The sequence below is a fragment of the Squalius cephalus genome (assembly GCF_949319135.1).
Source record: "Squalius cephalus genome assembly, chromosome: 19".
Lineage (NCBI taxonomy): Eukaryota > Metazoa > Chordata > Actinopteri > Cypriniformes > Leuciscidae > Squalius > Squalius cephalus.
The window spans coordinates 3880559-3897211 of NC_137140.1; the positions used below are offsets into that span (position 1 = coordinate 3880559).

Sequence of the window (16653 nt, forward strand, 5' to 3'; positions counted from 1 at the left end):
ATCCTCCTCCTCGACCCAAACGCACACGTCTGTCAGGGGCAGTGTTATGCCAACCAATCTGTAAGGGAATCCCAGGGGAAATGTCCACTTAAATCAGGAAGTCTGAGGTTTCCCACAATTCCTTTGATCCCTGCTAGTGCACCGATATCCATGGGGATCAAGCCTGGGTTAGAGGAGTGTAAAGGTGGGAGGTTGTCGATGTTGTTATCGGTACTTATTTTTACAGATCTGATCTATCCTAATGCTTTTTAAAAGCTCCTTGGACAGTTTAAGCCTGATTTTTTTATTGCATTGAGATTTTAACCTGAGTTGAATTAAAATGCTGCGGGAATGACTTTTTTTTGTACGCTAAAACTCGAAAATGAGTTTGCATTTTAGCACGTCCCAGTCAATGGGGTTTTAGTTAAAAGCTTGAAATAAAACACAAAAACACATTTTCACCTTTTATTTTACAACAATAAAATACATCAGTACCTCATACTGTTTTTAAAGCTTTTGTCCTGAAAAGGAGGATGCTAACAAGTGTTGAAATGGGACTATAAACAGAGGTTGTCGGACATTAAACATCATCACAGTGAACATGTAAACTCATCTACTCACTAGATGCTTTCACAGCCTCATTGTGTTTATAATCATGCTCTATTGCTATTATAACTCAAACTTTCAGGGGAAATGTTTTAAATAAAGACTGAAAGAGTTGCTGAAAGCTGGTGACATTGAAGTAGGTCATTTATAGCCTTTACACCTGACTCACCGATGACAATACGACTGTATTTAGGCCTAAAAATTCAAGTCTATCATGAGGAATATCATAAAAATCATAAACTTTTAAAACAGATTTTGTGTCTGACAATAATTCACCTATTGGCTTTTTGTTGAGGGAACCAGCATGATGCAAACTTCTGCAAAAATACGCTCTATATTGTAGCATTTTAGGTGAAAAAAATAATAAAAATACATATTTTCTCTGAATTTATTGCTATTTATAGATGATGTCAAAAGGCAATATTATAGGTTTATACATAATATTAAAATCTTTAACTGATAATAGGTTAAAGTATACTGACTAACCCCAAAGCAACAATTAAGGGCTGCTCTTCCATTTTTATAAATATTTCTTCTGTTTCTGTAGAAATAGGTATTTGTTTTTATTTTAGTGCTTATGGTGCGTTCAAGTCCTCCTGGGAAGTTCGTATTTACAAGTTGGGAAGTCGTGTTTACCACGTCGGGTGCGTTCAAGTCACTTCGGTCTGAGCAAGATGGCGGTGAACCTTCTCTTAATTAACTACACAAAAATACAGCAATGTTCTTCAGCTGTTACATGTTCTAGTTATATTACAATAACTGAGGAGTCTTAGTTTCCACTCAGGATGGTTAGACGAGCACACAGATGATGAACAGTCTGACGCCAGGCGAGTGTGTGCTTTTGAAGGGTCCTTGATGAGGGAGTGACAGGTTCCTGTGATTGTGTACGAGTGGTGGAGCTGAAGGACCTGGTGCTGATGTTGTGCTGGCTCCATCCGTGACACATGACTTGAACGCCCATTAACATTACCTGTTCTGTTCTGCTGTTAAACTGCAGCTTCATCACTGCTTCTTCAGCTTCTCCAGTCTCGCTGTCTCCTTTGCTTTCTTCCACTTGAGCTGTTTCTTGAGAAGCATGAGGTCGATGTACACACGGTAGCTTAGGATGGTGGCGGCACAGAGAAGACCACCATGCAATGCACCAGCGATACCACAGCTAAACATGTCCTGGCCTGTAATGCACAGAAAACAAGTTCAAATGCTCTGACCTTTAAATAGAATGTAGTGGAAAAAAAATATTTGTTGCTACATATTGCATATTAGTAACTATAGCTATGTGCATTTATAATATATATATATATTAGGGCTGTCAAAAGATTAATCGCGATTAATCGCATCCAAAATAAAAGTTTGTGTTTACATAATATATGTGTGTGTACTGTGTATAATTATTTTGTATATATAAATACACACACATGCATGTATATATTTAAGAAATATTTGCATACATATACTGTATATATTTATATATAATTTATATTATATATAAATATAATTTTTTTATATATAAATTACACATTTTTCTTAAATATATACAAGCATGTGTGTGTATTTATATATACAAATTTAATTATACACAGTACACACACATATATTATTTAAACACAAACTTTTATTTTGGATGCGATTAATCGCGATTAATCGTTTGACAGCCCTAATATATATATATATATATATGAAGACTTCAGATGCAAAAGCCTCTAAGTGCCATCTGAAATTTTCTTCTAAAATGAGCATTTTTATCAAGCTCGTATATTTAGGTTCAGTAATTTCACTTTAATGACAATTAATAGGTCATTTTCATTGCCATTAAAGTGAAATAACTGAACATAAACATACAAGCTTGATAAAAATGATAATTTTAGAAGAAAATTTCAGATGGCACTTAGAGGCTTTTGCATATATATATATAAATCTGTGTGTATAATAATATAAATTTTATTAACCAATATCAATATAATATAAAAAAATATTAATATTAATTTTATTTTATAATTATTTATTTATTTTATATTTTATTTATTTTTGTATAACTTAACTTGAGACTAAAACTAACAATGAGCAATACATTTGTTGACTATTTATTAATCTAGGTTAAAGTTAGTTAAAAACATACAACTGTTCATTGTTAGTTCATGTTAGCTCGGGTCCATTAAATAATATTAACAGATGCAACTTTTGATTTTAACAATGCATTAGTAAAGATTGAAATTAACATTAAGATTAAGGTAGCACTTTAATTTACAGTCCTGTTTCACATGTACAGACTATATACGTATTAATTACAATAACTGGGTACTGACTAGTCCTGAACTCACCCCTAAACCTGAGCTTAACCCATGTAGTTACATTATATTAACCAGTACTTTCTTGGTAAATACACTGAAAGTACACTGTACAATAAAGTGCAACCAAGATAAATAAATGCTTTAGGAGTATTTCTCATTGTTGATTCATGCTAACTAGCGTAGCTATCTAATGTTAACAGATGGAACCTACTAAAGTGTTTCATGCAAGTTTCTTTGCAGCCGGAAGAGCCGGAGGAGCACTGTACCTGACAAATAAAGGTTTTTGACGGGGGTATCACATCGATTTCGAGCATTGGCCTCTGAGTAGTAGCGTGCCAGGTTGTGATCAGCGGAGTATATGGCCCCTTGGTTACAGCCGAGGTAGTGTGTGTTTGTGAGAGGAGTCGCTGCCTCCTGATACACCAGCTGAGTCACACAGAGAGAGAGAGAGACAGTGTGATCATCCTGAACACTCAATCACGCTCACTTTCTGACTGCCCAGTCCAGACTGCAGATTTATGCCCATCCAAATGTATAATAAGTACTGATTATTTTGCAGACACAGTACTTTATTCCTGTGATGGCAAAGCTGAGTTTTCAGCAGCCGAACCTGTTCATTTTGATTTCATGATGACTTGAGCTCTATACAGAGAGAGCTCAAGTCTACATATAAACAAAGCTAAATATACAGTTCAGCTCAAGTCATCATGAAATCAGAATGAACAGGTTTGGCTGCAATAGAATAAAGGAATAAATTACACTTTAAATGTATTAAAATAGGCAAAGTGTATTTACAATATTGCTATTTCTACTGTTTTTTTTGATCAAATAAATGCAGGCTTGGTGAGCATAAGACACTTCTTTCAAAAACATTTAAAATCTTTTTTTAATGGAATATTTCAGTGGTTTATCTGTGCACATCATTTTTTTAATTTATTTATGTGCCCTTATAATCTTTCATAGATTCAATAATCCAATCATTTTCCGACCGAAAAAATCAATGTGTTCACACTATGAACCTAACTTTAGTTAGTGTGTAATGTTGCTGTTTGAGCATAAACAACATCTGCAAAGTTACATTGCTCTAAGTTCAAAGCAAAGGGAGATATTTGCTTTTAAAGAAATCGCTTTTTAAGGACTACAACAAACGGCTGGTAGAGACTACACCACATTCCTCCCGGGTTAGTGACATCACCAACCCTAAAATTTACATAAACCCCACCCCCTGAACATGATTTATAGATTATCAAGACAGAATAATTATATGCTAATCAATAACTAGAAGATAACTACACATCAGCTTCATAAATTCATCAACTAACCATTCAGAAATGTCCTGTTGCTTCTACATGTTGTCACTTCTTCTTGAGTCTCTCCATCATTGTCTGAGTCCGGTTTAAACATAAAGGCTAAACGTTTTTGAAATTTTCAAGCTGTTGAAGCTCCGCCCTCTGTGCTGGGAGCAGCAGCTCATTTGCATTTAAAGGAACAGACACAAAACGGTGCGTTTTTGCTCACCCTCAAAAATTTACAATTTTAACATGCAATATAAAAATATCTGTGGGGTATTTTGAGCTAAAACTTCACACACACACTCTGGGGACATTAAATACTTATTTTACATCTTGTGAAAAGGGCATTATACCACCCCTTTAAAGATTCTTTTCCCTTAATGAAGAACGAAAAAGAACTTTGCTGTGAGTATATGAGGGCCTCTGCTAGCAAAGCAACTGCCGTTGAGATGAATGGGAGTGACTTTCTCCAGGTAATAATGAAAATCATTCCCAATCGTCGGCAAGTCAATGAACGGGCTATGGGTGGTCATGAGACTAATGAAATGTTTTACAGAGATGTTGTTGATAAACACCAGCTACGATTCAATGCTCAACCCAGTAATCGTATCGCAGGTAATTCAGTTATCAGTGTCTCAATGGTTAATGGGTCCCTGTTTAGACTCTTCAGTCAACCTATGAATGACTAACTTGACTTACGTGACTCTGCTCATTAAACAGGATAGGACAAAAGTATTTTAACACTGAAAAGATTACACACTTCTCCTTTTTCACTCATTTTCCATGTTAAAATAACAGATTTCGAAGTACCTTGTCTCTGAGTTTCGGGAAGTGTTTGCAGGCCCAGTCAAAGAGATGGTTCGCAAATCTCATCTTATAGTTGAAATAATCGTCGCCTCTTTTCCTCACTCTACTGTCTTTCCACTCTTCAAACCATTCATAGTTGACCATGGTCAGGATCGTCATAGTTGACTTGCCTGGAAAAGTTCGAATATGGCATGACCTTATTAACAGCACAACAGAATCATGATTTAAATTTCAAACGACAAACACAACCTTTATAAATGCAAAAATATCTTGAAAAGTAACATTCTCAGCGAACATTAGCTGTCTGAATAATGACGTATTTTTTCTTTATTTTAATATCAGATTCATACAGACAATTAAAATCATACCTACACTATACTGTTCAAAAGTCTGAGGTCAGTATGATTTTTTTTAAAAGAAGGAATTCATACTTTGATTCTCTAAGGATGCAGTAAATTGATCAAAATTGACAGTAAAGACATTTATGATTTTACAAAAGATTCTATTTCAAATAAATGCTGTTGTTTTGAACTTTCTATTCATTAAAGAATCCTGAAATAAAGTATTATGGTTTCCAAAAAAATATTAATCAGCATTACACTGCAAAAGTATTTTCTAAACAATTATTGTTTCCTTGTTTTTCAGTAAAATGGCTAAACATCTCTAAATCATGAGAAAAAGGAAAATTAAATAAGTTTTTTTTATAACATTTTTAAAATCAAAATTAAGTGACTTATTAAGAGACACATTTTTTTCTTGTTTAAAAGTTAATACTTTTAATTAAGTATAGAAATAAATACATTTATTCAGTCATGATGCATTAATCAGTAAAGACTTTTACAAACAATTTCTATTTAAAATAAATGCTGTTCTTTTGAACTTTCTATTCATCAAATAATCATGAACAAAATTGATCACGGTTTCAAACAGAAAATATTCCGTAGCACAACTGTTTTCAACATTGATAATAATCAGAAATGTTTCTTGATCATCAAATCATCATATTAGAGTGATTTCTGAGGATCATGTGACACTGAAGACTGGAGTAATGATGCTGAAAATTCAGCTTTGATCACAGGAATAAATTACATTTTAACATATATTCACATATACTTTAAATTACTATCTAAAAAAATCATTGGCCTTGACTGTTGATGGCCAGTTAAGATGTTACCTGGGTGCCGGATCTGTGATGTGGAGTCTTTGGCTGAGGGGAAAGTGAGGAGCATCATGGGAATGTTCTCTGGCGCCTCGTCTTTGCTCATCCCGAAGAACTCATCCATCCTACAGGTGAAAGTTGACTCTCAGTTTACTGCAGTCTCACGTTATATACTTTATGTGCTAATAGACATATGGCTCTATCAGAAAACAACATGAGAGTTCAGGGAAGTTTGGAAAGGACTGGAATTATGTTTTCCCACAGGCAGGATGATAAGAATTGCTTGTTGGACTGAGTGCAGGAAACCTGTCCAGACAGAAGTGTGTCAGCAGGCCTGGAGAGATGGGACGTGTCCGAGAATGGTTTAGTCAACAGCACTACCTAGTGTTTGATACGCGCAGCTGCAAGTGATTCATGGAGTTTGCCAATATATGCTTCATTTGTTTTTGAAAATGTGCACTTAATTATATTGAATGCGCACTTATAGTGTACTTCAAATCTTAAAAGTGTATTTTTTAAAAAACTGTACTTGTAGATAATATAATATTCATGAAAAAAGGCCACCTAAGTGTACTTAAATAGAGCACACTTTCTTAAAACACTTTTAAAAAGTGCATTTTGTAATAATGTCAAATTATTGACATCAATTATTGTAAATATATTCTAAATACACTAAATTGCGACTTCATCGCTAAAAATGTGTAACTCTTTGAGTACCGTGTTTATTTTATTTAAATACATGATATACAAGTTTAATATAAATGTTGCATCTTTTCATTGATGTATGGTTTGTTAGGATAGGACAATATTTGGCCGAGATACAACTATTTGATAATCTGGAATCTGAGGGTGCAAAAAAATCTACACATTGAGAAAATCTCCTTTAAAGTTGTGCATTTATGTTGGCGATTGTGCAGCATTCACTCACAAAAATAAATGTGTTATATATTTACGGTAGGAAATTTACTAAATATCTTCATGGAACATGATCTTTACTTAATATCCTAATGATTTTTGGCATAAAAGAAAAATCTATAATTTTGACCCATACAATGTATTGTTGGCTATTGCCACAAATATACCCGTGCGGCATGTGACTGGTTTTGTGATCCAGGGTCATATATTAGTTTACCATAAATGTGTGTCACTGCAGTACACTAACCAAAAAAAAAAAAAAATGTACTCAAGTGCGTCAAAAAAGCACTCTTAAGTTCAACTAACTACATTTAATATAATTTTAAACTATAATACATTTTCATTGAATTATTAAGTGTCTGAAAACATTACATTCAGTTCACATTTAAGTATTTTTTTTTAAGTATATAATTTCCATAATATATACTCTTTTTTAAGTGTACTTCAAGGGTTTACTTGACTTTCATTAATTTTTTGACACATTTGAATCACTGACCCATGATTTTGGTTTAGAGCAAAAAATGTTGTTATTGTTTTACGTTAGGAATAGTGATTACCAAATGCATAGTATTCAATTATTTTTATATTATGATAAACAGGTTGTATTTCTTGCCTTTGGACTTAATTTATATATATACACGGTATTATGATGCTAAAGTAGCTGTAGGATATCTTTTTTTTAATACTGACATGCCATCCATGTCATTGGATTTGAAGAGCCAGATGCTGGTGGACACGATGTCTAACTCTTCCTCGGTCGCATCAAACCCTGAGAACAGGAGGAACGAGGCTTTACCGGGCCTCAACATATCCAGACGACTCTGAATCTCTGAAATATAAGAAAACTCCAGTCAATCAAGAGCAGTTTTACACTAGATGATGTTGCATTACAGCACACAGAATAATATCCACCTGGTTTGACTTGTATTTCCGGAGGTAAGAGCTTCTGGAAGGTGTTGAAAATCCCACAGTTGGAAATGATAACAGGAGCCCGCACTTCCACATGCTCATCACCTTTCCTCACTGTCACTCCTGTCAATCAAACCGCATTAAATACATACTTTACATAAATGCTAAATTAGAAGAATCTGCATTTATGTATATGTACTCACCATATGCAGCTCCCTTCTTATCCACCAGGATTCGGCTGACAGGGGCGCGGACCAGCACACGGCCCCCATATTTCTCGATGACTTTAGTGATGTGGAATGGGATCTCACTGGCGCCCCCTTTAGGGTAGTACGCGCCCCGCTTGAAGTGGTGCAGCATCAGAGCATTGATCATACAGCTGGAGTCTTTAGGAGGAACACCTGGAGCAGAGATCGAAGAAACAATTCTCTAGGGCTGTGTTCCACACCCCCCTTTACACTCATTCACTATTCCCTACATTAGTCCACTATTATAGTCCACTTGAAGGAGTGAATGAAAAACGAGTGAGTGAATTCGGACACTGAGTGCGCCGGAAGGGCTGCCGCTTTTGTGCTTGCTGTTTAATAATCATTTGAAACATAGCAAGCTGGATGGAAACATGGAAACTATCATGTATAAACCTTAATAAAACAATTTAAAGATCAACTAAAAAAGAATTTTATGATATTACGCTGTTGCCACATTGGACCATCGGTTTGTAAGATGGACAGATGGCAACTTCTGGTCAGACGTGGGAATTCATTCGGCGGGACCCTCACAGTGCATTATGGGTATTCTCTAGTGTGCATATGGAATTTATATTACAATTGTGATGTTTGCGGGTCAGTTTAACCACATGTTTCATGGTTAAAGGCATGTGCAAAGACATTTGCCAGATGCTTTTATCTGAAAAAAATGATACACCACGATACATTTTTATCAGTTGCACGCTAAAAGAAATGTGGGCGTCGTGAGTGCCATGCATTACTGTTTGAGCTTCGGGAAGGCACAAGAAAAAAGTGCTTTTCCACACTTCATTTTTAAATTGTTTTTAAAAAAGTAAAATGCATTACAATGCTGTTCATAATATTCATAATTTGTGAATAAATATTTTAAAAATAGTCGTTATATATAGTCTATGTTCTCATGTTTTTACCTGATTTCTTGTTTGTTTTTCATAGTGTGATTCTTTGTGAATTGTATTGCATACACATCATACCTACACTGAATACATCATACTAATACAAGGGCTAGGACACTATTACTGCTGGCATATTTGCATATTGTTGTGTTTAGTGCACAACAATAATTAATGTGCAGAAATCCTCACCATAGAAGTAATATGAGAAGACCATGTGCAAGTCCTTGTTGCTCGTCAGCCTGTTGTTGACGTCTGTGGCACTGGATTCTGACAGACGGAAGATGGATGAGCAGAAGTCAGCGATGCCACTTTTGATCAGAAAGAGAGCCAGCCACTGTGGAATCAGCTTTACGATGCCTAAAAGAGCGACCTGTCTGGCTGTGATCTGTGGACAACACCGAGGAAGAGTGAGCTTAAAGGTCAAGAGGGTACTATTTGTTTTCTTTGACTTTTTCTTTTCTTTTATGACAGGGAAAATGTGGAAGAATGATCACTCTAGACAAGAAAAAAAAAAAAAAAAAAAAAAAAAGGTTTTACTAAAATTACATGATTGGCACATAATAAACCTTATTATCAGGAATTTTAATTAGGTGACATAACTATTATCCAGCTGGCATGTAATCACATAGTAGGATTTGCACTTCACCAGGCCCAGGCTTGGCTTGAGGCAAGCTCACAGTACACAACTTTTGGTCGGATTTTGCTGTCACTGACAGATTTCCAAGGTCTACTACAAAACCCTAGCCTGGATGCCAGCCGAACTAAGCCCCGCCCACAACATTTGAGGTCGGGAAGGTCGGTCTGGACTTGATCCGTTGTGGAGCAATTGATTGCTTGAACCAGAGCTGTTTGGACCAATCAAATTGTCAGAATCACAGCCCAATGGAGCAGTATCAGACTCATATTCTGACTAGAATCTGAGTATGACGACGTCAGGCTAACAAAACCCCTGGATCGCGGCCAAATCGCTGATCTGAGACATTTAGGATCGTTCGAATTTTAGCTATTCCAATTCCGCTTATCAATTCCTAATTTCGATTCCAGTAAGGTAAAAAGAAAAAATATATATAATTCAAATTTATTTGAAATCTTATTGCAAAAACATTTCATTGTAGCTGAACACCATGAACAAAAACCAACAGGCTAAAGAACGCTTACACAAGGAACTTTTGCCTATGGTTTTAAAAATATCACAGCAAAACCAACTGGCCTAACTGATATGAATTTCAAGCATTATTAAAGACGAGTTAATCCTCAGTAATTAAAAAAGAACAAATAAACAAATTAGCAATCGCACAAATAAATGCAACTGAACAAAGATATGATTGACATAAACAGTGTTTTAAGATTTTCAGGTATTGTAATTGTAAACTGTAAATTAACACTGCACTTTATAAATAAAATTTGCATTACAAATATAGTTACAAAAAATATTCAGGCAAGGACAGCGAGTGAATTTTCTCTTCGTCTTTTGTTGTTTGATTAACGATATTATAGAGATGGTAAGAGGAAAATGATGCTGCCGTCACTTTAAGAGCTGCACAGATCCAATGTACTGTTACACATGCGTTTTCTTTGTCAACGGTTTACGTTCACTTAAGATATAACAGGCTGTTACGAGGATATTATGACATATTTTGTGTGTATTTGTCCATTCAAGAGCAAAAAGAAGCGGAAGAGAACTCGGTTCAGTATCGCACACTATTCAGTATGAGGCGGCTTTCTGTGTGTGTGCTTTGGATGTGTGTGCAACACAGAAAACAGCGCGTGGGTCTTCTTGCGCTTGAATGGTTTAAAGTCCTATTAATGCACACACAATAAGAGGAATCGAAATTGAAATAAAGTCCTATTAATGCACACACAATAAGAGGAATCGAAATTGAAATAAGAATTTAAATTAGAACTGGAATCGATTTTCAATTCCCAACCCTATAGACATATGGAAGCTTATTTCTGCCACGGAATAAAATTACGACTTTTTATCTCACTTTTTTTCCCCCGGAATTGCCAGTGCCAGTCTCAAGCAGTCACAGACGCTGCAGTATTTTCAAGCCTGTTTGACATTATTGCCATGTGATCTTGTACTGTGTGCGATGCAACGACAAGGTGGACTCAATCACGGTGCAGACGGTATAAACCAAAACAAATTCGTAATCAAAAGGCACATTCACGCCATGTTGTAACTACCAGAATTACGAGATTACAACTTGTAAAATAGTTCACGTCCCTGTAGAACTCGGAATAACAACTTGTAAACTGGGAATTTTCTGAGAGCTCCGACTTGTACCACATGACCACTGCAGATTCATATTGGCGCTGATAGTGCATAGCAGAATGTCACATGTAGTCATCTCGTAATTATGGTAATTACAACATGGCGTGAACGCAGCAAAAATCTCTGTCTAATCTAATTTCCCGCTAGAATTTCTCGCATGAATTTATGAGAAATATTTTTTGTTTTTGTTCGCTGCTGGTTGGGACTGTCTCTTAACCAAAGGTCTCGTGTGAGCTTGCCTTTAGAAACATGAGATGATGGACGCTCTACCTTCATGATCTTAAAGAACTCCTCAATAGCTTTGACATCGTCGGGAAACTGCTTCTTCAGGTTGCGCTCCATCTCAGTCTTGCCACTCAAGATGGTGTATTCTCTCTGCTCCTCTCCGTCTTCAATCACAATACTGTCAAAATGCTGCTTTAGCTCCACAAACTCCATCTGACCCTCAGTGATTTGATCGAAAGCGACCTTAAGCATTGCGTTTTCATGCAGCTGACCGAAGTAGTGAAGTCCTTTTACATGAAGAAGAAAAAAACAAAAAAACATCTCATAAGATTATTCACAAACATTGCTTTTACTTAACACAATCCTGGATGTAAAAATCCCCCCTGGAAGTGCACTTCAGTCAGTGTGATTTCAACTTTAGTAACAAAAATATGTTTAAGAAATACCCATACCTATAATCCTCAAGATTAATCCAACTGTCTGAGAAGTCGCTGTTACTCTTAAATTATTATTTTCTTTTTTATGGAATACTGCAGTATTAATAACAAATGATTTATACGTGCATATCATTATTATTTTTATTTTTATTCGTGTGCCTCATAAACTTCAAAATAATCTCTTCTCTGATGACGTTTTTACTGGCACAAGGGCGGGGCAACCTGTCACTCACATGAGATCCATCAATAGCTAACCACAACCATCCAATCAATTCCCCATGAACAAAATCCAGCCCCGCCCTATATTTTTGTTTGCATTCTGTTGACAACACATGAGCAGAAATATGAACTGTCATCACTTATGCTCATCTTTAGTAGCTTCTCTGAAAGCATCTTGAGTGAAACTGCTTTACACTTAACAAACGCATACAAAAGACCTGAACCGGAAGCGATGGAACCTGTTTTACAGAATACGGAAGTTTGTAGCACAAACATAATGCCCAAAGGAAGAAATAAAAAATAAAAAAGTCACATTGGAATATAAATTGCAACACGTTTCAGATTTCAGATTTTCAGACCCATTTTATATTCCGGAAAATGTGATATTTTAATAATTAAAGATATTTTATTATTTATTATATCATTCCCAATAACGTGATCACTGTATGTTTGTGATTGAGGTCGGAGCTGGTTATGTTAGTTCAGAACCTAAAATCTTTATTAAAGTATTTTTCTTTTAATCCCTATGGAAGTAAGGGATGGTCCATACCCACGTCAAACTCAAAGCCCTTCTCAGTGAAAGTGTGACAGCAGCCTCCCGCCACGTCGTGCTGCTCCAGAACCAGGACTTTCTTCCCTGATTTGGCCATCGTGGCGGCAGCCGTCATTCCTCCGATCCCACTGCCTATTATAATTGCATCAAGATCATTTGGAATCTTCTCCTTGGTGAATCCTAAAAATACATACAGTAAGTAAATAAATATACATGTGTACAGTATGTAATCAACCAAAATGCCTCTTAACCCCGCCACAAGGCCTGGTGGTAAACACGACGTTTGCAATATCACCACCAGGTGGCGCAAAGGGAAGGTTGGCGCCACTGCTCAGGAAGGCAGGAACTGTGACATTTTCAATTGCAAATGAGGCAATTAACAACAACAACAATAATATACCATTATAACATTTAATTCTGACTAATTATTTATCAAATAAATGCTAAAGATTCCACTAATCTGACTACTGTTACTGTGAAATATTACAGTGACGGAAGTGCTTGAAGTGTGCTTACGTACTGCACTGTACTAGACAGTATTTTAAGTTATTAGCCTACACATTAAAGTGATATCCAATAACACATTTATTTTCTTTGTCAATATGTGACAACATTATTTAATATATAAATATAAACTTGCGTTTAATAATTCGCTGATGCATTTCAACTTTGTTATTCGATATCTGTCTTTTTTTGACACATCTGTTCCTGTACTACAGAGCCCAGCACATGACATATATTTAGGCTACTGTAATCACTCATATAAAAAATAAAATAAAATAAAAACCTTCAAAGCAACAGTGTTCATATCTTGTAACACTTTACTGCACCAAGAACAAGAAACACAGTGACAGGAAATTAAAAGTCCAGTCCTGATCTGGGTTAACTCCCAGCATTCAATGCTGTCAGTGGGTGAAGAGGCATGATAAGGGGTTAACATGACCACAAAATATCACTGAATACATTATTATCTTTGTAAGCCCTAAAACACTCTGAGTGTTATCACAACTGGATAATCAAATTAAGATAAGGGTAAAGCCATTGACACGCATGTTAATTGTTTTATAATAGCATTATCAATGTTACATAATTAGATTATCTTAAGCAGTCTTTACATTCTGTGCCAGTATATATTATCAGATAATACTACTTCTTTTAAGGTAAAACAGGATTACTAACTCATGCTATTTCAAACACTTCTTTGGCACAAACAAAAACACACAATCAATCAATAAATATTAGTGCCTTAAAAGTTTGACTTTTAAAGCACTATTAAAAAGTGCTATTAAAGTTTAACTTTAAAGTCATTGTTATTTCATGCTTTAGTCAAAAAAGTGCACTTATTTTGATGTGTTGACAAACATAGACAGCCGAAGCACTCTTGTAGTGTGTTAATTGATATAAATTTGCTAAAGTGGATCGTTATAATTGCAAATGTGTTATTGCAAGTATGACATGCAATGTTCAAAAACTTTACATTCAGCTCACAATTAAGAATATTCTTTTAAAGTATTTCCATAATAAGTACTCTTACAGTTTTTGTTCTACGGAAGAAAGTTATACAGATTTGGATTTATATGTTTACCATGAAATCTCCATTAAAAAGTGACAATTCTTGTTTATTATAAATGACTGCACATTAGTATTAAAAAAAAAATCACATGCCCTCGTAATCTTTAATCAAAAAGATTAACTTCCCCGTCATCTGGCAATTTACTAATTTCTGATGATGTGCTTTAAAAAAAAAACTATATAAGCAATTTTGCAAAAACAATAGGGAAGATAAGATGATTGCAATTTACGTTTCGTGAACTATTAACACTTCACTTTGTTTAACTAGGATGCTTATAATGTTTTAAACATGAAAATGAAGAGATAGAAGCTTAATTCAGCAGAAAAGTGGTAATATGTTACACTTGAAGATTGTGAATTCACTTGCAAAATGTTGCGGATTATCAGAACAGGCTTAAAACATTCTCAGGGCAAAGAAGCATTTAGCATGTCAGGTTGATGTCTGGCCATTCACCTTGTTTCAGCACTTTGTCTCTCTTTCTCTGGTCCAGCTCCATAGGTCCTGGTGGCCTCACTGACTCCACCGAGAACGGACTGGGCTTGATGAACAGGTACCAGTACGTTCCACCAGCCCAAATCAGGACGCACACCAAAAAAACCAGCAGCCACATCATAAAAAAATGAAAAATCGTTGTATCTACTCAAAGTTTTCCTTAAAAAACATAAACTATTGCGCACAGGAAGGCAAGAGGAGTTTTAAGATGGATGAGAATAGAGTCTTCCTCAAGGACGTTTGCTGCGAGTGTTCTTTTATATGCAAGCAAGGAGCAAAGGTCTCAGCTATTTAGGTTGCAGTGACACAACATTTAAGTAGGCTATCATACAAAATCAATCACGATAACAGTGGTAATATTAAATAACTAACAAGCTTTAGTCCACAACAGATCCAAAGCAATCCTCTTTACATTTATGTTACTGACAATGAATGTTTACTTTGTTTCAGAGCCAATTATCCCAATAAGTATTTGCTCCACTTAAGCACATGATTTTTTGGTATTACATAACACCGACACACACTCAAAAACAAAAGAAAATGTTACATTTGACATTTATTTTTAAATCATTTTCAATGTTCAAGTTAAAAATCAATAGATGTTCTGCTGAAAATTAATTGCTTTTAGATTATGTCCCACAACTCTGATAGGAACTCATATAAATCACATTGAAATCTGTCTGAAACAGCTCTAGTTCAGTAGTCAGGGCACTGGTCACATCGCTAGACAGGTGATGAACATAATCTAGCTAACATTTATTATTTATTTACGGCTGGACCCAAATTACACAATATACTGGTTCACAACCTAGGAAGGGAGCGGATTGATGACTAGTCGTCATTGCAAAAATGGCTCAGAAAAGTGCAATAAGTACTGGTTTTCTGCCCAAATAAAGTGGAAATTAGGTGTATTTACATATACAATTTTTTTTATTTAATGCCGCTCAGAGGTGGCATACATGCATTTACACAGCAATTTTAACTGTGTAATAAGGGCTGAGGTGGGTCAGTGCAGGCATAATGTAGTCTGGCTTTTATGCAGCATTGTCTATGCTAGTGTGTTCCTGAGTTGCAAAGTGTTGTGTTTTCAATTATCAGAGACCGCTTTTTCAATTAGATCATCACCTCAGCTCTTAATGATCTGAATAAAGTGGCAAAATCTCATGCCAGAACTGAGATTGTGTAATTTTGCTCAAGTCACCTGTATTCATGTAGCACTTCACACATGTAGATTGTTTCAGAGCAACAGGGAAAAACAGGAAAATAATGATTTAATGATGCAAGCAGTGTTAAGTGTTTCTGTAAAGCAGCTCTGAATGGAAAATGGTATCATTGTTCAGCGTTAAATCAGTTCTAAATGACTGAGCAATATTCATCCAATACGAAATGAGTTTAATTCAGCTTTAAAGCAGCTCTGTAGAAAAACGTGGTCATTGTCAGCTCACTTCAGTTCTCATCCAATGGTGTCAGTACAGTTAAATGGTCACGCGGTGGTTGCAAACAAAGAAGGAAAAAAAAAAATACAAATTTGAGGGCTATATATATATATATATATATATACAATGGGGAGAACAAGTATTTGATACTCTGCCAATTTTGCAGGTTTTCCTACTTACAAAGCATGTAGAGATCTGTAATTTTTATCATAGGTACTCTTCAACTGTGAGAGACGGAATCTAAAACAAAAATCCAGAATTCCGGCTCTCACAGACCTGTTATTTTTTCTTTAAGAAGCCCTCCTGTTCTCCACTCATTACCTGTATTAACTGCACCTGTTTGAACT

At 35.5% G+C, this 16653-nt stretch overlaps 1 protein-coding gene across 1 annotated transcript; it reads right to left on the reverse strand.

Annotated features, from left to right (window-relative positions):
- Positions 1–430: 430 nt before the first annotated feature.
- LOC307147037 (inactive all-trans-retinol 13,14-reductase) lies at positions 431–15102 on the reverse strand. The gene is made up of 11 exons (XM_079851487.1): positions 14832–15102; positions 12803–12985; positions 11642–11883; positions 9286–9481; positions 8159–8356; positions 7959–8078; positions 7737–7875; positions 6147–6256; positions 4976–5142; positions 3140–3299; positions 431–1757 (listed from the first exon to the last, which is right to left on the reverse strand). Exons 1-11 carry the CDS (start codon positions 14989–14991, stop codon positions 1588–1590), a joined length of 1845 nt encoding a protein of 614 aa, XP_079707613.1. The 5' UTR covers positions 14992–15102; the 3' UTR covers positions 431–1587.
- Positions 15103–16653: the final 1551 nt, after the last annotated feature.